The sequence below is a fragment of the Nyctereutes procyonoides genome, unplaced genomic scaffold, assembly GCF_905146905.1.
Source record: "Nyctereutes procyonoides isolate TBG_1078 unplaced genomic scaffold, NYPRO_anot_genome, whole genome shotgun sequence".
In the NCBI taxonomy this organism is placed as follows: domain Eukaryota; kingdom Metazoa; phylum Chordata; class Mammalia; order Carnivora; family Canidae; genus Nyctereutes; species Nyctereutes procyonoides.
In genome coordinates, this window is record NW_026575044.1 from 44852317 (window position 1) to 44877385 (window position 25069).

At 37.6% G+C, this 25069-nt stretch overlaps 1 protein-coding gene across 18 annotated transcripts in view; it reads right to left on the reverse strand.

Moving 5' to 3' along the window:
- The window catches only part of EPB41L3 (erythrocyte membrane protein band 4.1 like 3), a 141477-nt gene that overhangs the window by 34697 nt on the left and 81711 nt on the right, over positions 1 to 25069 (reverse strand). For all 18 annotated transcript variants that reach the window (XM_055324026.1, XM_055324021.1, XM_055324016.1 and 15 more), the window contains exons 4-8: positions 15985 to 16089; positions 14787 to 14829; positions 7509 to 7584; positions 4987 to 5205; positions 4279 to 4366 (exon numbers count right to left, since the gene is read on the reverse strand). In XM_055324026.1, coding sequence (XP_055180001.1) covers positions 4279 to 4366; positions 4987 to 5205; positions 7509 to 7584; positions 14787 to 14829; positions 15985 to 16089 — 531 coding nt within the window. The remainder of the gene's footprint in view (positions 1 to 4278; positions 4367 to 4986; positions 5206 to 7508; positions 7585 to 14786; positions 14830 to 15984; positions 16090 to 25069) is intronic.

A 25069-nucleotide genomic window follows, 5' to 3' on the forward strand; every position in this document is an offset into this window, starting at 1 on the left:
TCCAATGAGTAGTTTGGAGTATGTTCCATTAAAAAAGAGCCTCGATCTTTTTTATACACCATTTGTGTCAGAGTAAAATTTAAATATAAAATAGGTTTTTAAAGTCTGAGTGTACTTGCCCACTGTCTGTAATACACACACTGCCCAGTCACAGTTGCCTTGGACAACTGAGTCACATACATAAATGCAGACATATTTTCTATATGTAGATAGTTTTCTTCTTTAAGTGGGGAGAGTGCTCTGTTTATAACATGCTTGTTTTGCTACTCCTCAGGTCATTTCCTAAGGATGTGTGATGAGAAGTCTCAGAGGTCATTTGAGAGGTCATCCAAAGCCCAGGAGACATGTCACGTAACAGCCTATACCCCCTAAATTCCGTATTTGGGTGAAACTGGAGTAAAATGAACATGTGTGGTAACCCTGAGGATAAACAAAGGACAGAAGGCAGGACTGTGTGTGAGTCTCCATCCTCATCCCCTTGTCTTACTGGATGTTGGAAGCAGGGGGCACCTAGGAGGCAAAGCTGAGGTCTTTTGTGACATTAATTGGCAGGACTGTCCCTGGCACTGAGTCACTCTGTGGCAGTGTTTGGAGGTGGGGGGTGCTGTAGAAATGGATGAATCCAGACAGGAGATTCTGACTCATTCATATTGTGGGAACTGACTTCCTAAATCTTTTCAGTGCAAGACATAAAATGAACATTTCCAGAATCAAAAATAAATATTTTGGTCCATCTCTGGGAAATCTAAGTCCACAAATACAACTTAACTGGATTAAAATGAAATATTTTACTTTGGAAATGGATCGATCCATTGGATATGAAATTGCTCTATAGAAGTAGAAATACTTGATGGCAGGATATTACAACATAATTAAATTTGAGGAGAATTCAAAGACCAGAGACTGCCCACCATTTATCAAGAGCTTTAATCTGCAAGAGTAATTGGAAGAGCTATAGCTTGATGCTGACAAGTAGTTGGCACTATTGATCCTTTAGTACCAGTCAATCTGCTCACAGGGCTGTTCAGAGGTGACCCCCTTGCACCTTGAGCAGAAATGCAGACATGAGGGAGGACTATTTGAGTAAAAGCTCCTTGATTCACTTTCTATTTGATAAATAGTACAGTTTAGGAAAAATAGGCCTTTGACCTACAGAAGAAAAGGACATTTTAAAACCTCTTTCAATATTATCTGTCTTAAGATCATCCATTAGTGTCTTTGGATAATGAGAAGACAGATCCTTCATGGGGAAGATCAGAAAGCCTCCTCTGACCCCTCCTCTTCTCCTGCTTGCCTCCACCACACACATCTCTGTGTCCCCATATTGCCCTGTGATTGCCAGCACACCCCAAGCAAGCGCTGTTGCAATGAACACCCACTCCTCCTCTTCAAGACTAGATGCTGCTTGAGAGCAGTTCTGTTTTATCTTTTAACTGCTTGCTCAGCACAGCATCTGCCTAGCATGCATTAAGCCATACATGCTTATTAAGAAAGAGCAAATGGAGAAAATGTCAGGAATATGTGGGGTTTTAAACTGAATAAATATTTCCACTTCATTAATCTACAGCATCAACAAAAAAATACTTTGGGTATTAAGTCTTCTGCCAGAGTCCACAGTCCTGCCGCTAGCTTGATAAATCTTTTATACTGAAAGCTGTAACAGCGGTCTGTCTTGGGGACATGTGTGTTTCCTATCAATAAACACACTTAATGCTCCCTTTAGGGGGGAGCACTGGAGGAAGATCTCGATATTCTCAGTCTATCATAATTAAAATAAATGAGTGTACTATTCCTTTTAATTTAAAAATCACTGTTCAGACTTCACCTTCCTTCATTTATCACTTGGTCCATGGGATATCCGGTAGGGATTTAAATATACATTTCAGAATCTTACATGAAATAAATGACTCTGATAGTGCCTACTCAGGTTGACATTAAATAACAAACAAGCAGAGACAGTCTCCCTAAGGAAAAAAAAAACCATTTAGGATAGGTTTTCTAAAACAAGGGACCTTCCTCTAATAATATGTTATTTATTCTCTATACAGAGCCATGGAGTCCAAGATCACAATCCAGAATTTCTAAATAGGCCCCACAGGTCAAGTTAGGGCCTTTGATACCATCGACAGAAGAGAATCATCTCACAACCGGAAATTCGCTCTAATCTAATTCAGTAAATTTCCTTCTTGAAATGATGGAGTATGGCTGCATGAGAAAATGGGAGTCCACACCAAACATTTGTTATACTTAATATTCAGATGAAATCCTATAATAGGCTGCATTTGTGCTTCCTTAATTCCTTGTTTTTAATTGGCATGATTTCAAATCATATTAGTGAATGAAAAACCAGTGATCTATTTTAATTTAGTAGCTACAGCAATGTTAAGTGATTTTATTTGTACTGATAGGAACACTGATAAATCCTCAGTTGCACTTCCCCAATGTATGCCCTAATCCTTTATTTACTTATTTTTCCTGGATGGTAAGTGAATAATTGTGTGTAATATAACTCAAAAATAGCTTTCAATTTCCTCAAATTTTCAGGCTACCTTCATTTCCTTCTTGTTTCCTTATCTGTTAGCCACCCAGGGAAAGACTCTAAGAAAAAAACAATCTTAGTGTGTGTCTTTGTTTTCTTTTTCAAATCCTTACCCTACATTATACAGCATAAAATACAAAACACTTTCTTATCTGAGTGAAAAATAAGTGAAAAAATATGATATTGAACTGGCAAGTAAATAGAGCTACACCTGCCATTGTAATTACACACAAATGTCAAAGAGCTTGGCATCCAGTGTACCAGAGCATCCCTAGGATGCCCCAGCCAAGTCCCTGAGATTTTGCTAGTGTACAGGCCTTCAGGCCTTGGAAGTGCTCATCCTGTGTGATGTACAAAATGATTCACATACTAGTCAAACCTGTATTTGTTTGATGGCCACCATTTTCTTGCCTAACCAAGTGTGGATCAGTCTGGTCCCCAAAAGCCAACCAGGGAGTGGCCTCACGTACAGCGTCAACAGAGTCTATAGACCACAGATTTCCCTCTGATGTGTCCTCTGGGTTATCAAGTTATTTGCTGGCACAGAGCCAGTTGAAGCTCTCTTCATCTCCTGGCTCCAACCTTGACTATTTAAGATACTTGCATGCCTCGGAGCTGGTTAACTGCGTGTTTCTTTGGGTCCCAAAACATGAAATTGGTGACTTATGCAGTCTATCAGTAGTAAAGGCACATTTCTATATAGAAGTGATAATCTCTTGACAGCTAAAATCAGAGGAACAACCCTTAAACATCCAACATTGATCTTTTTCATGTTACCGAAGTCCCAGAATCCATCTGTAAGATACCAACAAAATTCACAGGCTTTGGATGGAAGTTTTCATAAAGCTTGCATGTGCTTCTATAGTACTTTTATTCACAGCTGCTCAAATAACAGACTAACAGCTCATTCACTCTCTCACTGAAGAAAAATACAGAGATTTTGGGAAAAGTGTGACCTGGGGTCAAATGTTTTATGCATCCTGACCACCTCAATCCTCCGACAGTCCAATTCCAACTTCCTCTTGGAAAGACTGTGGCCAAGATACAGCTTTAACATTTCACCAATCAACTAGGCAATCATTAGCTTTGGGGATTAATTTTAGTTCAACTTCAAAATTACAATCTTATTTCAAAGCACTGATTATTTGTCAGAGAATCTAAGCTCTAGAGAGAGTTATTTAAATCTAACATGAATTTCTGAGTGCCTGGTAAGCACCCAGAACAGAGGCATCAACAGTCCTTGGCACATAAGAGATGTGACAATTGGGTCTTGGACAACTGGCCAAAGTCGGACAGGTAGACAGAAGGGAGGACAGCCCAAACAAAGACAGGCATATTCAGAGAAAAGGCAGAGACAGGATTTGGCAGAAGCAAAGGGCACATGCTAGCACAATAGAAGATAAAACTGTGACAGGGAAGGGGGCTGAGTTAGGAGCTTATTGTACGAAAACAAATTTCTAACTGAATCAACGGGCAATCTGAGGCTTTGCCTAGTCTGGGCTTTCAGTAGCTGAGGCCAGGAGCAAGGGGACTTTGAGACATGCAGACCAAACCCTTTGCTAAAATATCAGAGTAGTGAATTTGCTTTGCCACTGAGTAGGCCTTAAAAGCAAACACAGATCTGAATCCCCAAAGTTTGGGTTTACAATAACTAAAGTAAAAATCACTCGCTAATAGAAATAACAACACTGGATTAAATAAAATTAAATAGGAAGTTTGGGGTTTAAAAAAATGCATACCTTGGCATGATGTAAATCAACCCCATACATGGACAGTTTTTTGGCATTTTCCAAGAAATGCATCTCTGCTTCTGCTGGCGTCATTCCTCTGATAAGACAAAAAAAAAAAAAAAAAAAAAAAAGTGTGTTACAATGCTGCTTTTCCTTCCCCTGGCAGGGCTGTAACATTTCCCACTTAGCCCCTTGCTACCTCATAAGCAAGCCCCAAAGAGGCACCAGCAGATTTGTGCTCTGATAGGGGTAGGGGAGGATAACAAGAAAAATGGTTTTTTTGAGTGGGGCCCCTGAGCGGGGCGCCTGGGTGGCTCAGTTGAGCATCTGGCTCTGGATTTTCGCTCAGGTCATGATCTCAGGGTCCTGAGACTGAGCTCTGAGTCAGGCTCCGCACTGAGCATGGTGCCTGCTTAAGATTGTGTGTGTGTGTGTGTGTGTGTGTGTGTGTGTCTCTCTCTCTCTCCTCCTCTGCCCCTCCCCGTCCTCCCACGTCGAGCTCTTTCTCTCTCAAAAACCACAACAGCAACAACTACCAAAAGAACACCTGAGTGAGAGTGTAACTATACCAGAACTGTACCAAGTACAGAACCTCACTCTGCTACAGTCTTGGCCTTAATGCCACTGAAGTCCATCCTGGGAAAAGCAGGTAGTACAAGTGATGTTCACCCATTAGGTACAAGTAAAACAGACGTTTTCAGGGTTTCTGCCACTCACCTGTGGCTCTTGTGCAGCTCGATCACTTTATCTTCCAGTTCTTTAGTGTGGTTTGGTGCAAAGCGGAACTCACTAATGTAATCATTCCCACATTCATCTGGATCATAGTCTCCAAGTTCGGACTGGACAGTGTAGGAGCCCAACAGGGCCAGGGTGACAAAGGAGCAGGGCAGCCTTCCAGACACGATGTCATCTCGCAGTTGTAGGCAGAGGTAGTACCTTCGGGGAGCCAAAAGACAAAGACAAAAGCCAGCATTAGGACATGTGAAAAACAGGCCACTTGGTACAAATTGTGCTGGAAACAATTTCTTCCTGCCGCATAATATTACCAGGACAAATCTTCTAGCATCTATATTTTGCTTTAGATGTAAGGAGAAAATACATGGCTATAAAATAATATTTAAGGGCATCTAGAGGCAAATCAATGTTCCAAATAAAACAAGATTTTAGGGATCCCTGGGTGGCGCAGCGGTTTGGCGCCTGCTGTTGGCCCAGGGCGCGATCCTGGAGACCCGGGATCGAATCCCATGTCGGGCTCCCGGTGCATGGAACCCGCTTCTCCCTCTGCCTGTGTCTCTGCCTCTCTGCCTCTCTGTCTCTGTGACTATCATAAATAAATAAAAATTAAAAAAAAAACAAGATTTTATTAATAGAGCACAGAGTAAAAGATATCTCAAGACATATTTCTTTAACAACTTTTAAAATAACTAACATTTAAACTCAAATCATTGATTACCCCAACACACTCCCTAAAATCTCTGGTTGGGGGGATTATAATACAAAAATGGTGCTGCTAAGTGCAATTATTAGGTCTCTACCAGCCTTAAGGAAGTGTCATTTTGATGTCTCAGTTAAAGGTCCTGCCATATGACCACAACAGATTGCAGGTAACTCAACAACTGCACATCATAAACTGCTCTCAAGTTCCTGCATTCCTGATGCAGTGGTCTCTTTATGATAACAACTGTTCCCATTTCAAGTCGTCGTCGTCGTCTTCTTTTTTTTTTTTTAAGAGAATTTCTTGGAATCCAACTGATATGAAGACTAACTGAAGAATTACTGCTTTAAAATCTGAGAACCTCATCACAACAAGTAAACAGCTTTATACTCAAGGAGTAGAAAACATTTTCTTATAATATGATCAAAATATCACACAGATATTTCCATCCACTGATAGCTGACTTATCTTCTCTGCTTTTTGCTTTTTAAGATTTACGATATAATACTAACTGCAGAGGACTCCAAGGTAAGTGTTAACATTGATGACTTTTAATAAAACCCTTCCTGGACCAAGCACATAGATATAATAATAAAATACACTTGCACCTTTCATATAAGAAATAAATTGTTAATCTGTTGAAGATGAAGACAACGATTAAAGTCTTAAGGTCCCCTCTAAATGTGATTTTAAGCTGATGATGTAAGTAAACTCCACATAATACAGATACAAAAGTTTCTACGCATTCCACAGGCTCTATAAATATTGCACAAATAGAAAGGAACCATGCACTAACATTTAAAATCCAGGTATATTTGGCTCTATCACCAATAAAGTAGTGACAATTAAGAGGTTCTTTAATATTATTAAAAAGCATCTTTAAATAAGAAATCATCAATTTCCCTTGATTTAATACAAATATAAAATACATCTTTTCTAACTATTTTTTACTCTTCTCCTAATATGTCTGGTGAATTTATTTTTACTCATAGCCAGTGACTGGAGTTTTTTTGAGTAATTCCTCTTTTCTGAAAAGCCCTCCAAGAAGCATGTGAGGCTTACACAGAAAATTCAGCACACACTGCACAATGTCACTCTGATTGGCTGTAAACTTACTACCAAACAGGGTGAGAAAGTCAGCTGGAAGGTTCCAAAGCAGGATTTGGAGAAGCCTAGAGGAACACATGGCAAACCCAGGATAGCCTCATAAAGGGATCTCCTCTCACACCCAAAGCTCAGTCACGGCACCAGAATATTTTTACATTAGTTTCCTTTCTTAAAATGTCTTCCTTTCCCAACATGAATGAATCATTTTCTCTGTACAGACAGCATAGAGAAAGTAAACTCTGAAATGTATACATGTTTATGTGTATTTGTGTGCACATGTGTACGATTTTTTTTTAATAGCTGTCGTGTATCAGATTGGTTATATAAAAGGCACAAGCATCCAAAGACACATTTTTACTCTGAGTTTTAGAGCAGGAACACTAGGAATTGCTATATCATTTAAGGCTGAATCCCATCCAATTTGACTGAGGTGGGTGGATGACAGCATCTCAATTCCGCATGTTTTCCCGCGAGGGTCAGGCAGACGGAAGTATCAGCTTAGCACCATAGATTCAACTGTGAACAGATAGGATTTGGCAAATCATTTCATCAGATGTTTGCTCTCACTCAGTTGCCTTTGGTTTGCCATTTCTGGCATGGATAACGGAAAGGTTACCAGATGTGAGCATGCTCTTCCTCAGAGAATAAAGAGAAGCTCCTGCTATGCCTGCCTTTTTCATAGCCAACTTTCAAATACCTGGTGATGTCTTCAGATAGCTGGGCAGGGTCTGGTGGGTAAAATTTCACATTAAATGAAAAGTGCCAAGCACCACCTGCAGAGATAAGAGAAAAATTAGAATGAAACCTCAGAAAAATACCTTTATACTTATTATTCTGATTAGAGCTACCATAATTCCAAGTACTAACACCCAGGCAACATTTGCTCCTCGGTGGAAAACAGCAAAGTCTCAAGTGAAATGAAATCCAGATACATCTGAAAACTTCATCTAGTTTTTAATCTTTTCCCCAAATCCGTTACTGGTGCTTCTAACTAGCTTCGAAATTGACTAAACTTCCTCTCTTTTGGACAAAGGTAAGCCTTTGCAAGAGGGAAAAAAGTGTAAATGATATGGATAATCCTCAATCAGACAAGTCTGGAATTGACTGGATCTACTACTATTAAATTCTGGATAGTTCACATACCAACAGTAGAGACATAATCCCATTTCCTTTGTCCTTTCTCCTTTGTTATTACAGGTCAAATCCCATTATAATACATGTCAAGGAAATTTTCAAGATATTTTTATTTTATGGAAGGGTTTCTCGTGGTGACTATTTAAGTGAGCTACTCTCTAGGCTGAAAATTCTTTTCTTACTTGGGAAAATTTCTGATTCAAGAGACGCTCGAATATATTAACGTGCTTTACAAAATTCTACATCTCCTTGTGAGCCCACGACTTGGATGAGTGCTAGTTACACACTGCCATTCTTTATGCTATGGCATCTCCTTATGGCCTCCTCTTCAGCAATGAAAAGAATCATCCAGATGGCAGCTTATAGTCACCTACTCTGTGTACAGTCCATGCTTACACCTGAAACATTGTAGAGCCTTCCTAAGCTCTCCATTTTATCCATACTGTCTCTACTTGTGTATAGTTTATCATTATAAACATGGAAAAACATTTTCTTCTCTTCTCCATTTACTCTCTCTCTCTTTACCTGATCACTCCTTTAACTCATATTCACTTCATCCTTTCCTTCTGGCCTTTTAATGCAGTAACTTATAAAAAGTCTGGGTGTTCCTTCACTGGACATTTGTTCTCTTCATGCAATAACCACAAAATGCCACAGCGTAGACCCTACTTGTATTCTGAATGCACTACTGAAAAATACCTCCCAGTCTCCTTGGCTTCTATACTGGAAGCCTTTTATCCACACCCCAAGCCGTAGCCACTTCCTTTCACTGATTCTGTGACCTCACAGTCCAGCCCTTCTGCTTCAAATGTCCCTCTCAGGTACCCAAACACACCCGCCTCCCCCATTAAATGACTTCTGGAAACTCCATTTTCTCCACCAGTCCTTTGCAAACATTCAGAAGAAAGGGGTAGTATTTTAAGTGCCAGCTTCTTTCTTTGGGTTATTCTCTCGAGTATGAGGCAAATACTTAGCTGCATAGATTATCTATATTTCTGTCATAAACGGTACAGGTACATTTATTAGTTCTAATTTATTCTCAACACTACCATTTATAGTGGTATAATCTGTCACTATTCAACATTATTATAATATACTTAAAATTCCACATGGTAGGATCACCAACTGAAGTGCCTTATAGGGAACTGGCATAAGCCAAGTATCACTGGCTGCTTAATATCCTTTTTATTTTTTTAATTTTTTAAAAAGATTTTATTTATTTATTTGTGAGAGACACACACACACACAGAGAGAGAGAGAGAGAGAGAGAGAGAGAGAGAGAGAGAGGCAGAGACACAGGCAGAGGGAGAAGCAGGCTCCATGCAGGGAGCCCGATGTGGGCCTTGATCCTGGGACTCCAGGATCACGCCCTGGGCCGAAGGCAAGCGTTAAACCGCTGAGCCACCCAGGCGTCCCTTAATATCCTTTTTAAATCACTCTGAAAATATTACTGAAACATGCGCTGTAAGAACTATAAGCTATCTCTCAATCCAATATATTTCTAGTGATTATTTTTCCAAATCCTCTTGTTATTCAAAAAATGGTCGGATTTGGTTTTACTTTCCTATTCACTTTTTGCTAAAATGGATCCCTTTACTGCTTGCCAATGGTGAGGTTCATGAATGAGAGCTGGCTTTCCCTCAAGCAACTGGAATGAAAACTAACAGGTTATGGGAAATGGATTTATTGCTCTTTTATCATTTTTTATCCATTTCAAACTATGCTTTGAACCCAGTAAGTAGTTTATCAATGTAATTAAACAATCTCATAATAAATTCAAGATAAACTTAGACATAATAAAAGTATAAGAAAGAGGGGCACCTGAGTAGCTCAGTCAAATAAATGTCAGACTTTTGGTTTTGGCTCAGGTCATGATCACCTGATTAAGGGACTGAGCCCCACGTGGGGCTCTGTGCTCAGGGTGGAGTCTGCTTCAGATTCTTTCTCCCTCCCCCTCTGCTCCTCCACTCATTTGCCCGTGCATACTCTGTCTCAAAAATAAATAAAATCTTTAAAATTTTTTAAAGAAAGATATTTCAAAGCAAAAATCCTCATGGCAGGAAAATGAATTTCAATCTATAGGTAACTTAAGGAAGTATCTGAGGTGCTTGCTAAAAATGTCAATTCCTAGGCTCCATCCAGAGATTTTTATTCCAGAGATTTGGAAAATGGCCTTAGGAATTTGTGGTTTTAATAAGCCCCCGTGTGGTTTGAGTACAGGTGGGGTTGGGGACCATATATTGAAAATTGCTAATCCCAAAAAATCCACTTTAATGAGGTTGTAACTCAAATAAGGACAAGGTTTTGTGGGGTATTATTTTTAAAGAGTGGGAAGTTTAAGAAAACTTGCCCCAATCAAGGGGAAAAAAAAACTAGTTAAATGAGGCATAAGATTCAAAATTAACAAGAAGCAGATTAAAGCTCAAATATATATCCCCATAAAGAATCTGATAGAAACAAATTGAGTGGGAAGCCGAGATTATGTAACGAATGGTCTTGCAAGCCTGAATCTGCTCAGATGATGATCATGGTTAAACACAGGAAATGAAACCACTTGAACGCATTAAAGTGATATTCCTATCCTATAACGCTGATATAGAATTTCATTAAAATTTTTTAAAAAATTTATTTACAATTTGCCAGTATATAGAACACCCAGTGCCCATTCCATCACGTGCCCTCCTTAGTGCCCATCTCCCAGTTACCTCATGCCCTCACCCATCTCCTCTTCCGCAACCTTTGTTTCCCAGAGTTAGGAGTCTCTCATGGTTTCTCTCCCTTTTTCCCCACTCGGTTACCCTTGATATGGAATTTCAAATCACAAATTCATGATGGAAAACTATGAAACTGAAGAAAGTTCATTTTTATAAAAAATTCTAATTTTAGTATTATATGGCTGCCAAATCTTAAAAATTTTGAGAATGCTGCATTCACAGCATAAAATTACTATAAATTACTATATATACTATACAGATCATATACTCTATATTATGAAATCATTATATCATAAATATAGTATATTTATATCACAAAATACAGCAACTTAGATATTTAAACATCTGGGTCTCCACAAAAATAGCTAGAATTTTATTTTTTTCATAAGAACAAACTCTTCAGTTTCAGAATTTTCTATTTCTCGTCAACTTGTAACTTAAAAGCTTTATCAGGTTGACTGCCATTTTCTTGAAGATCTCATTCTAGGAACATACTATGTACCTATAGCAAGAAAAGAATGGAAACATCCTTTAATCATTGATATATACACATATATGTATGTGTGTGTGTGTGTGTATATATATATATTAATCGAACTATAGTTAACACTCAATGTTAGTTTCAGACATACAATATAGTGATTTGACAACTCCAGACATTTGACAACTCATAGACATGCTATGTTCACAAGTGCAGCTACCATCTGTCACTATTCACCTATTATAATACCATTGACTATGTCCCTTTTATGTGGTATCTTTCATCTCTGTAGCTTATTCATTCTATAACTGGAAGTCTTGTATCTCCCACTCCCCTTCACCCATCTCTGCCCACCCGTCTCCCCATCCCTGGCAGCCAGAGAGCTTGTTCTCTGTATTTGTGGATCTGTTTTTACTTTTTTTGTTTGTTTTTCAGATTCCACACACATGTGAAATCATATAATATTTGTCTTTCTCTGACTTATATACTTAGCATAGTACACTCTAGGTCCATCCATGCTATAGCAAACAGCAAGATCTCATTCTTTTTTATGGTTGAGTAATATTCCATTATGTATAATCACATATATATGAGTTATTTCCACATCTTGATTATTGCAAATAATGCTACAAAGAACACAGGGGAGCGTACATCTTTTTTAATTAGTATTTTGGTTTTCTTTGGGTAAATACCCAGTCGTGGAATTACTGGAAAATATGGTATTTCGATTTTTAATTTTTTGAGGGCTCTCCATACTGTTTTCCAAGTGAGTACACCAACTTACATTCCCACCAACAGTGCACAAGGGTTCCTTTTCTCCACATCCTCACCAACCCTTGTTTGTTGGTGAGGGAGGGTAGAAGCAGAGGGAGAAGGAGAGAGAGAATCTTAAGCAGCCTCCATGTCTAGTGCAGAGTCCAATACACGGCTCTATCTCACGACTCTGAGATTGTGACCTGAGCTGAAATCAAGAGTTGGACACTTAACAGACTGAGCCACCAGGCGCTCCTGTTGTCTTTTTGATATTAGCTTTTCTGACAGGGTTAAGGCAGTATCTCATTGTGGCTTTGATCTGCATTTCCCTGTTATTTATATTTAGGGAAAGGAGGTAATGGTACAATAATTCCATTGCATATGATAATAGTTCTCTGCCTTGATAGAATGTAAATTTTGCGGAAAGGGCATTTTGGTGCACAGGAAATGATAAGGAATACAGATAAAAATATCAAGTTCAATTAAACAATTCCAATTGTCCTTGTTTCCTCCTTTATCTGCAGGATTGTCACTTAGTTTTCTTTACGTTGCAGTCACAAATAGTGCCTGATCCGCATGATGAAAATATCCTTTAAATCTTATGTTCTGATTGTCCTCTTTCTTCTCTTAGAAAGGAAGTTAGGAGGGGTGCCTAGGTGGCTCAGTTGGTTAAGCATCCAACTCTTGGTTTGGCTCTGGTCATGATCTCAGGGTCATGAGATCAAGCTTGCAGAAGGTACAAGATAGGATAAATGGGAAGTTAAGGCGGGGGGAGAAAAAAGGATTCCATCAACAGCAGATAAGAAAATGGACATTTATGTAGCTCTTCTTCTGCCAATATTGTGACTTATCCTGAATATTTAATATATTTTCAAAGGGCTTTGCAATTATAAATCACCCAAGTAGGAAACGGAATTTCATTATTTAGATGAATATAGAGGACTTTATGCACACATTAGGATATATATTCAACACATCTGTTTTTAGTAACTCCACAGAAGAATTCTTAGAACATAGTCATCATCTTACACTTTTTATTAGGACTCTTGGAACAAAAAGGAGTGTTTTCACAACTGGAGCTGTCCCTAGTTTCAATTCCAATTTATTTCTATCAAATTTGATTATCAAATTTCTCTCAAAAATATGGTAAAGATGTTTAGTTGTATATATCATCAGCCTCTGTAAAGATCTAAAAGTTAAGATATTATCTTGTATCAAACCATTTCAAACAGCTCACTACTATACTTTTTATTAGTACTTGATGTGTTTCAATTATCTGAGCACATTCAAAGGCACTGGAAATACTTGCTTTTTTTGAACAGGAAGTTATTGAAAACTTCCATGGGCATGGTATTCTTATTAATGAACTGCTCTTAAATTCATTCTTCAGCTAAAATCAGTTGTTTGAAAAAATTTATCAATTTTCTTGACAAAAAATAAATTGCTTAAAAAAATTAACTAGTATTTATAAAGATTATTTATGTCTATGGTAAAAGAGCTATAGAAAAAGGTTAAAAAGAAAAAGAATTCCTTTCTCAACCCCTTAAACTGTGATGCCACTTCTGAAAGTATTTACTATCGACAGCTTTTGTGCTCTTCCAAAATTTATTTCATATATACATATGGAATATGTGTAGAATATATATGGAATACACACGCACACACATGCACATATATGTACATGCATAACTTCTTTGAAACAAAAAAGACTTGTCTCACTAATGAGAACTAAGACACATTCTACCTCATTCTATTAAGAGTTGCTTAGTATTTCAAAGTACGGTTATTCCATGATTGATTTAGTTAGTTCTTTATAAATGGATATTTTCATTGTTCCTAGTTTTCTGCTGTTGCAAATAGTATTAAAACAGACTTTATACATGTACATATTTGCACATTTTCTTCTCTTACACATATGCTGGATCAATTTGTATAAGTAAAATTAGGGGTTAAGGAATAAGCACATTTTAAATTTTAATAAATGCTGACAGAGTACTCTCTTCAGAGATTGTACCAATTTATACTTGTACCAGTTGTGTACATAGTTGCCAGTACAGTGCATTAGTAAACTTCTAAGTCTCTGTTAACCTAAATAAGTGAAAAATGATGTCATTTTTAATTTGCATTTAATTTTTAGTGAGATTTAGCAACTTGTCTCGTACTTACTAGCTACCTGTATTTCAGTTTTGTGGGTTGCTCTTGTAATTGTTAGGAAAGATGGATTTCTTAACTTGCATTAGGGACCAAGGAAAGAGGTTGTTCCCAATAGTAAACTTCAGTCTGATGTTATTCCATTTCTAAACCATTTAGTAACTATTATCTTTAGCGTAACTTTTATACTTTGTGACAGGCTTAATTTAACATTAATAATGAAGTCTGGAACTTTCAAATGGTTAATTTAATGGCTCCAATGCCAATTGGAGCATCACCTGATTAATCATCTTGCACACTGTGTGTGCAAGCAGGGGAATAAGTCAAATGTCACAGTCATTTTATTCCTGAGCTGTAATGATTAAAAATGGGTATTTAAGCTAAACCAACCTGTCAAAGATAAAACTTGATATCTTAATCTGGCTTTTAAAAAACTGTTTTTGGGATACCTGGGTGGCTCAGTGGTTGAGCATCTGCCTTTGACTCAGGGCATGATCCTGAGATCCTGGGGTTGAGTCCCACATCATGCTCCTTGCAGGGAGCCTGCTTCTCCCTCTGCCTGTGTCTCTGCCTCTCTCTCTCTGTTTCTCATGAATAAGTAAATAAAATCTTTAAAACAAACAAACAAACAAACAAACAAGCAATTTTCACATGAGCCATGTGGGTATGGGCCATGGATTCAGACCACCGTGCTCTCTGAAAATCTTCACATTATCATGTGAAATAATCCAAAAGAACTTACTTCGAATTTGTTTTTTTATTTCCTTAGCAGGGTCCAGCCAATTCTGAAAAGGAAATGACAGTTTGAATTTGAACCAGAGAAGAATAAGAATAACCTGATGATGATTGTGCACTGAGTGTATCTGAAAGGGAATGGTTGCTGGCAGCCCCTCAAGCTGGGTCCTTCTCCTACATCTGCTTGCCCATCCCCAGGCCCTGCACTAGTCTAATGAGAAAATGTGTATGTGTGCACAATTCATGCGTGACAAAACTCTTCCTTTTAAACACAACCTTCAAAGATTCAAGCCAGCACAGAAACGGGAGGAAAAAAAATAGTGGATTCTATGTTCATAGAAGTTATGAACAAATTAAAGATACATGATGTCCACCAATGCCCTTGCCATTCAGTCCCACAAAGTGATTTCTGTGATTATAAATTCTTAGGCACTTTGCTAACAAATGAACACCTGCTTGATATTTATTATTTTCCTCACCAGAAAACTCAGATGTTTAATAATGAAGTTAGACATTGTTCAGTGAATTGGGTAGGTATTAAGTATGATTCACTGCACAACATCAAAACAAATAACATCTTTGAGCAAAATTTCTGTGACTTAGTTCCTAGCATGGACACAGTGGAAACAGTTTCTTCTTTATTTTTCAGGTAGTCGTGGGAATTAGTGAGGCAAAGCCCCAAACAGACTGTATTACTCGGGTGTAAGAGTCTATAGAGATTATTACATTAAACATTAAATACCTGCTGAATACATTAGACAAGGGCAATACCCAGCAAATACCCATGTCATATTCTGATTCTCCAAGAATATGAAAGCAAACTAAGATGAATTAAGAATAGACAGCAGTCAGGGAACATATTTTCTATGTAACTATCAATGCATTTGATTTTCAAAATCATTTATTTGATTTTCAAATCCACTGAAATGTATCATCCAGGGAAAGAACCATATAAAATGCTTTCCTAGAACCATTAATAACTTACAGGTGAAAAGCTGACTTACTCTTTCCAGAATATTCAAGATTAAAGGAAGTTGTCAATAGCTTTCATAAAGAAATTAGGTCATTAACAGCATTTAGGGACTCAAAGGAGTAAATACAGGAGTGGAAGCAGAGAAAATTATTTACCTATTCAGTTTTCATTCCCTTTCTCACAGTAATGAGTAGTTCAAGACATACGCTTTGTATTGCTTTTAATCACTCACCTTCTGGTTTTCAGCATCTCGATACGTAAGCCCAAAATAGTCCTTTTCTAGTAAGTTCAGATGTTCACATACTTTATCAAACAGCACCTGGCCTCTGGAGCGTTTCTATGGGAAACAAAATAGAAAAACAAGTCAAAACATATAAAGTTCTCTCAATTGCCACAGATAAAAATGGGTAAAACTTAACATACTGCTTGCTGCAAGTGTTCAGTATGTGACGCCCAATGTGATCATTCTGCCATCTCCTCTGTAACTAGTGAAAAGGTTCAATAAAGTGGGCCCACACCTACAAAAGCCTGTCCCTACAACCAACAAACAAAACCAAAACTCACCTGTGCCACTGAGTAAGTACAGGCAACCTGCAGATGGTTTCTAAACAGAAGTATCTGGGGAAATGATGTGGGGCTTGGAAGTCTTAAATATCTTGTGAAATATACAAAGTGAAAGAACACAAAGGACCAACAAAAACCGTGTTTCAGAATGCCCTAACTTGGTCCCCACACAACCAGATTTGCAGTCTGGGAAGAATCAACCCTACTCCTCATCTTAGGCAAACTCCCCCTTAAGACTTTGTATTCCAACCCTTACTTAGAAATTCTAGCTATGGATTGCTTTCTAAAGACTGTTAACTTCGTTAGTTTATTTTTGTGTTTTTTTGTTATAAATTTCAGTTTTGATCACAGTGTTCAACTTTCTCTTAATTTCAAGAAATCCTTTCTATTCAACATAAAATATTCATTAAGTTTAAAGATTTTAGTTATTTATAAATATAAGATACAGACATATATGCTACATTTTTTTTTTTTACCATAATGCAGTCATCGGCAGAAAGTAAAAAGGTAGTCATCTGAGAAGAAAAAAATCTATTGGCTTAATTTACCATGATACCCAGTATCACATTTCCATGGAATCCTTCAAAGGTCTTTCAACCTGGCCTTGGGGATTGAGATGGATGACCTGGCAACAATTAAACTAAACCACGTTTTTTTGCATAGTACCGACATTTCATTCCTAATACATTAAGCATATTTGCCTTTAAGATTTGATGTAGTAACAATGAGAGGTGTAAAAACTGATAGACAGTACGCATGCCAAAATAATAAGTTTTCAGAAACCTGTAAATGCTATGTATTATTACACAACTGTAATTATATTGGAAGTTAGCTGCTCAGCTCCGTGAAGCATGACTGTTTAGGAAAAAAAGATAAATCTATGATAGAAAAGTAAAGCCTAAATTGTAGCCGGCTAAATAATCAATGATGTGTTTGAAAAAAGTTTAATAATGCATGAAAATAAATTACATATTGGCAAAACTACATAATAACATTGTTCAATGGATATGAATAAGTGGTAGGACAATAAAATGCTGCTCATTGGTTTAAATCTTTTATTTTTAAGTAACAGCTTATCAAGTCTGAATAATGTTTAACAGATTATAAAGTTTTCATTAAAAAATTGGTACTTCCAATGCTTCTACTGGTATTCAGTTTACAGATAAGAACCCAGAGGTTCAGTCCAGTGAGAGAGGCAATATTATGTAATGGAGGAGTAGTGGCTTTAGCAAATCAATCTGGGTTTGAATCTTCATTATGTTCTTTGCAGCTATGTGAACCTGTTTTTTCCTCTGTAAAATGGGTATATGATACCACCTTCTTCTTTGGGATGGTTGACAATAAAGTATTCAAACTTGGTCCAGTAATGGCACATATCAAGCTTTCCATAATCATTAGTGATCATAGCCCAAGTGACCAACAAGTAGAAGGATCTGTAATATAGCACTTGGTATGTATGCGTTTTTGTTGTCGGAGCACATTTATATTGTCTTGTGGAGCCAATAAGCAGTTCAGGATTAACGTATCCTGCTCTTTCTTTAGAAATTAATTACCTGCTTACTACCTAAGTGCTTTTAGCTAGACCACAATACTTACACACACCTACACCCCCCCACCCCCACATACACACACCCAAACACATACCAGTGTCTGGCCCAAGTACTTTCTCAATGAGTAAAAGTAAACAAAACAAAACAAATACAAATAAATAAACTCTTCTCTACAGAGCCTTATATATTCTCTGAACCAGCAGCCCCTCAATTGTGGAATTATTTCTGAATACGCAGCAGGCTGCCTTGGGCATTGTTTTAATTAGCTGTCTTCTGGCTGCTGTGTTCTTCCTTTTGTCTAACAGGTGGTATGGATTAGCTCAGGCACAGACCACTATACTAACTAGATCTTACTTTTCTGGCTTCTCACAATTTGATTTCTATTAATGATTCATGGCTCTCTCTTAAATAGATGAGGTATTTTTTTTACTGAATATTTTAAACATATTTTGAACACTACAAACAGATCTTCTTCACACTGAAGTTTGTTTTTTTCCCCCCTAAGAACCAAGATCAGTAGTCTAGGCTCTACTATAGATGGTCATATGTAAACAGTAGAATTCCTATCTGCTAAATATCACCACAGCTAGCTGGATGACACTGGAAAAGCCTTTTAAATGAATTTTCTCACCCTGGAGTGATGATATATGATTCTATGGAGCAAGGCTGTCATGGGCTTCAGGTTGGGTCCCCTGTGTCATGGCAAACATTACTAATGATTACAAGGCTCTTTCGCATGGAGCCTGGATTAGACTTCAGCACCCTTCTGCAACATGTGATAAGACAGCCAGCGGATAGAGTTGGATCTATCTTTCAGCCCTAGATAGGATCACTCCCAACTCTCCCAAATTCTGGATTCTTCTAACTCAGATTATTATTATCATTTTTTGCATACTGTCCAACTTTACAAGGTAGTGTATGTCTTTAGGTAATAACATCTAACATATTTGACTAAAATCAGACTGAAACTTTTAAAGAATTTAAATATTTGGTGGCTGAAGACATGATATTCATTAAATTATCAAATCTAGTTTCTTTACTTCATTGGGTGTGTTTATATATAGCCATAATGAGTCAAGAATTGAGTAAACAATGTTGACAGAGGTTTTTATAAATTAACAGATAATTTACCTAACCAGAGAAGATAATAGTTTTTAGTCTTGTCTGCTATTTTGTGTGAGTCAAGTTATGTCTCTGACTCAGGGTGGTTAACAGTTCATGATTATCATTCACTATTAACCCTTGAACATCCAGAAAAGTTGATTTTGCTGTCCTAGAGTAATATACTAATGATGGACTGCCTTCTTTCTGCTCTCTTTTCTTCACTAAAACATTAGGTTTCTGTTTCTGATAAAGTAAATGGGAATATAACAGCCCAACAAAGACTCTGAATATCTAAAGAAGGGTAAATCCCCAACAATATGAACAACTTTCCTTCTTAACTATTTTAATTTAAAAATGTTCCAAATTGACTCATGAAAGTGTTGAATGTTAGCAGAAGTGTGTCAAAAGAGAAAAACTTTAAGAGAATGGAGAGATAAGCCACAGAATGGGATAAAATATTTGCAGAGACATATTTGGTAAAGGACTGGCATCCAAACTACACAGAGAACTCTTAAATTCAATAAGAAAACAATCAAATTAACAACTGTGCAAAAGATCTGAGCAGATACTTCACCAAAGACATACAGATGTCGAAAAAGCATATGGAGAGATGTTCATCATATACTATTAGAGAACTGCAAATTAAAAGAAGACAACCACTACACATTGATTAGAATGGCTAAAATTCTAAACACAACACTAAATGATGGCAAAGATGTGAAACAACAGGAACTCTTATTCCCTGCTAGTAGAAATGGCTCTGCCATTTTGGAAGACAGTCTAGCAGTTTTTTTACAAAACTAAACACACTTTTAATATATGACCCAGCCATCATATTCCAAGATACTTACACAAATTTGATATATACCAAAACCTGTGTGTAAATACTTCTAGCAGCTTTATTCGACATTGCCAAAACTTAGAAACAACCAAAATGCCCCTCAGTGGGTGAATGGATAAATAATCTGTGTAACAACCCAAACAATGGAATGTTATTCGGAACTAAAAATAAATGAACTATCAAGCCATGAAACGACATGGAGAAACCTCAAATAACTATTACTAAGTGAAAGAAGCCACTCTGAAAAGGCTGTATGTATGATTCCAGCTATACGACATTTTGAAAAAGGCAAAACTATGAAGACAGTAAAAAGATCAGCGGTTGCCAGAGGTTAGGGAGGAGGGAGGAGTGAACAGATGGAGCATAAAGAATTGTTAAGGTAGTGAAACCACCCTGAATGGTTCTATAATGGCGGATACATGTCCTTATACATTTGTCCAAACCCATGGAAAGTACCACAGAGAGTGAACCCTGATGTACACTATGTCTCAATTTTTATTGAGCTTAAACATTTTAGAGAAATCAAAAACTTTATAGTTACAACACATACTAAAGGTAAAAGTAAAATCATTCTAGGAAAAGCTGCCATGCTTCTCATGCTATGTATACACACATAGGAATCCCAAGTCTGAAATGCCTGCATGCAAACCCAACATATCTAGTAACAAACAGAGGCTGGGTGTCAGATGGAAGTGACTGCTCAAGATCTACATCACACAATTAGGGAATCCAAACTATGAACAAGATAAGATGGATTAGCTAAGGATTCAAAGGCTTTGCTTTCTCTGGGCACTAAATTCAAGAGGATACATCCACCATCACCCCTCAAATACAGCAAATGGATAAGCCTTTCTGTAGCATCAGTGAAACTTCCCACAAGTCAAAGGTCATTCAATATCTTTAACAATACTGTTTGTAAAACGTTGGTTTTCAATGTACCAACCAGCATCATCTGGCTAGTCTGTAGTAAAATTTGTTATTTTTATTTGCCCATTAGAAGAATAATTTTAAAAAATTAATTTCAAGTGCTTTAGTATGGGGAATTTCAAATATATACATAAGTAAAGGGGACACTATAATGAGGCCTTGCAAACCTGTCACCCAGTGTCAAAAAATGTTTTTGGAGGACCACCACCTCGGGTCATCTAGAGTTCTATTCAATTCATTCTTCCCCTGATTATCCTGAAGTATTTCAGCAAATAATTACCCCTTTATGTCTTAATTTGTAACTCTACTCTTTTTAAAATGTAATCTCAGGGCACCTGGGTGGCTCAGCTAAGCATCCAACTCTTTGGTTTCAGCTTAGTTCATGATCTCAGGGTCCTGGGATCAAGCCCGATGTTGGGCTCCATGCTCAGCATGGAGTCTGCTTGTCCCCCACCCTCCACCTCTGCTCCTCCATACTCTTTTTCTCTCTCAAATAAATAAAAACTTAAAAAAAAACCCATAATCTCAATACCTTTATCCCATCTCAACAAAGTGGGTCTTTAATATCATCAAATATCTACTCATCAGCAATCAGTATTTGATATCATCAAATATCTAGTCATTACAAACTTTCCTCAGTTTACAGTGGGGTTGCACTCCATAAACTGATTGTAAGTTGAAAATATCCTAAGTTTAAAAAAGAAAAAGAGAAATCCTGAGTTAAAAAAAAATATCCTAGTTGAAAATGCATTTTTTAATGTTCCTAACCTATCAAACATTACAGCTCAGCCTAATGCTCAAAACATTTACCATCAGCCTAGAGTTGGGCAAAACCACCTAACACAAAGCCTATTCTATAATAAAGTATTGCACATCTCAGGTAGTTCAGTGAATAGGTGCCCAAAGTAACAATCAGAATGGCTGCATGGACTTGGAATGGCTTTGAGTATCAACTATTTACCCTGGTGGTGGCATGGCTGTCTGGGAGCTGTAGCTGCTCCCCGTGCCTAGCCTCAGGGGAGAGTATCTACCACATAGAGAAGATGCAAACTCAAAATCTGAAGTACAGTTTCTACTGAACACGTGTCACTTCTACACCATCAAGAAGTCAAAAAATTCTAAGTTAAACACTGTAAGTCAGATTCTGTCAGTACTTTAATTTTCCCAGTCGTTTCAAAGATTTTTGTTTCTTTTTAAGTTTGAAAAGTTCATACACTATAATTGCCTGATGCAACTTTTTAGCCTTGGTCTGCAAGTTCACCATTTATCTTGGTTTTATCCTTGAAATTAATTTAAGAGAACAGGTCATTTGTCTGTAGTACCCTCTCAGTCTAGACCTTACTGTTTGCATCATGGTATAATTTAATGTGTTCCTCTGTCTCCTGTACTTCCTGAAACCTGGCATTTAAATCTAGAACCTTGATCTGATTCTGGTTAGACTGTTTTCCATTGAGTGATGCTGTGCAATTTCAATCAGGAGGCATCAAATGACTCTTGTCTTTTTTTGTTGTATTAGCAGTCACTGATGATCATTGCCCCAGATCCATTAATTTGAGGTCGCAAGATAAGCATATCTGAATCCTAATCATGCCTCCTGCATTTATTAGCTGGAGTAGGTCTATGAGGAGATACTTCTCTTTGTCAGTATTATTTGTTGCATAAACACAGTTTGATGACAAAAGTCAGGATCAATGCTCACTCTTTTTCTTCTTCATCCAATTTCAAGATAATGAGGTCCTCTCTAGCATCATCCACAGCCACCAATTAGAACTTTTGTTTTAGATGATCACTATGAACTCATGATTCAAACAGGTTTGATGTGTTTCAATCCATTTCAGCCCCTACCCATATTGATGCTCTAAATGTCCCCAGATGTTCTACACCTTGCCTTCTGCCTGTCAAGTCTCTCTCATCTTCAAGAGGCTTTCCCAGTGCCACTTCTTTCAAGCATTTCCTATCTTCCCAGCCACAGGTGATTCTTTCTTTTTTTCTCTCTCTCCCCCCTTTGGACATTATGGCGTTATATAGCAATGAAGAGGGCGCTTTCCCTATTCTGTCTTATATCACAGCTGTCTCTCTGTGCATGTACCTTACACCCTTACTGACTATATATAAAGACATTCCCTGTGGCATCATGCCTCCTGTATTTATTTTATGGAGTTTCATTTTGGTCAAATACCATTAAGAGATTAAAAAGGCAACTTCTTTTTCATGAAAAATTTTTCTTACCAGCATATCATAACCAATGTTGTAGAAGCAATATTTTAAACTTATGGTTTTCAACTGCGGATTCTGGCAGGATTTAAAAAATGCCAATGCCCAGAAACCCATCTCATCAAACCAGAATTTCTGAAGTGGGCCCATGGTATTTTCACATTTTCCAGAGTCCCACGGGATTCATGCAGGCACAGTCGAAATGTTCACTTTAAGTTAAATTATGTTTATGACCTGAAATTCTTAAACATGAGGACTCTAAAGCAATTTTTTTTTTTTTTTGCTTTAGTCTCACAAAGCTATGAAGCTCTCCTCCAGCAAAGGCTAAATGCTGAAATTAGAGAAATTTGTGAAGTCAAATATAATCTCCTGGCTCAGGAAGATAGTTATAGTTATTATCTATCTGAAGCTGCACAATCACAAAGAAAATGAGGCAGAGCAAGTCGCTCTGAGAACAGGAGCTCATCATCAGTCCCTATTTCTCAGGAGGGGACGGGGACCAAACTGGCACCAGGACTTGCCTGTATTTTAAGTCTGCTCAGAATTTACATATGCCTTTCTTTAAACTACCATAATGAAAAATGGGAGGGGGAGACTCCCAAAACCCTCTTGTCATATACTGCCTTAGGCTTAAAACCACTTGTGTTAATATAAAGGAAAATTTATGATACTGACAACGTTTAAGAAAACAGATACTTTTGTACCTTATTTTAGTTGATTTGACATCTGACGATGTGTCAATGCTAGAAGTACTTTATTCTTTCTACCATTTATCTTCCTCAAATAGACCATTCATTTTCTTTTGGGAATTAAAATTTTCCATGTATTGTTCTATGCTGTGAACCTGTACTTCTGCTCCCCAAAGACCGCAAACTGCCCATCTTTTTAATGCTCCTGATACAGTGTTCCCAGATATAGCAGGCATTCAACATATGTGCCTAACAAGTGCCAATGGCAGGAATTTGAAGAATTTTCCCTCACATTATATTGGATTAATCTTAAAGCAAAATGCCTCATTTTTTTTTCATGCTTCCTTCCCTAATTGCATTTTTCCCCACTGAGTACTTTTCTATTTTCCTTTCTTCCAAAGGTCAATTAGAATTCTCTTTATTCCTAACTGATTGCATCACAACTTATCCATAGTTCAGGAACATCCGAAATGCTTGGCAAACAAGGGCCAGATCCTGAGCCCCAATCAGACACCTGGACTCTATGTAAGTTAGGTTTTCCTTTTTCTCTTTTGGACTCTTGGTAGAAAAAACTCTAGCCTGGAAAATACCAAGAGGTTGTGGTCAACCGAGGACTAAAAGATTACGGTGTCTGGTTGGTGAAAATAGCCCATAGAGTCTTTCGAGAGATCTGCGGCTGGGAAGGTCTAAGTAGCAAGATATGGTACCAGCTGCCTCGTGTGCATCTAGTACTTCCTTTTCAGGCTTCCTGGCTTATATGTACATTTAATGCTCAGTTTAGTAGTTAGTACAGTATTACCCATATTGCCACTGCCAGCATCTATTCCCACAGGGGCAGGATTTAATGGGATGTTAACAGCCTTTGTGCTGATCCCACATGTTATCCAGGCAGTATACTCAAAGAAGGCTGACAAGAGAGGTGGGCACAAAATTTCTTCGGTCAAGATGTTGCATATATGGACAGCTCCTTCTCTAAATACACAGTCATTTTCAGTAAGCCATAACAGTTACACCTCATTCAAACCAACATTTCTCAATGACTGTATCACATCACCTCATCTCTGCCACATTCTCGCTAAGTTAGCAATGATGATCTGGAGTGTTCTGTTAAAATAGGAGTATGAAACTCTTTCCTGGTCTTGATAACTTTAAAAAAAAAAACAAACAGTGATTTCCTTCCCTGGCTTGGTTATCCAGAGATTAGAATTTATCTAGTATTATTGAAACATCTTTTTTTTTTTTTTTTAAGATTTTGTTTATTCGTGAGAGACACAGAGAGGGTGAGAGGCAGAGACAGAGGGAGAAGCAGGCTCCCCACAAGGAGCCTGGGATCAGGACCTGAGCTGAAGGCAGACGCTGAACTGCTGACCCATCCAGGCTTCCCTTGAAACATCTTTAAAATGGGCATCCCTACCTATTCAAGTTTCT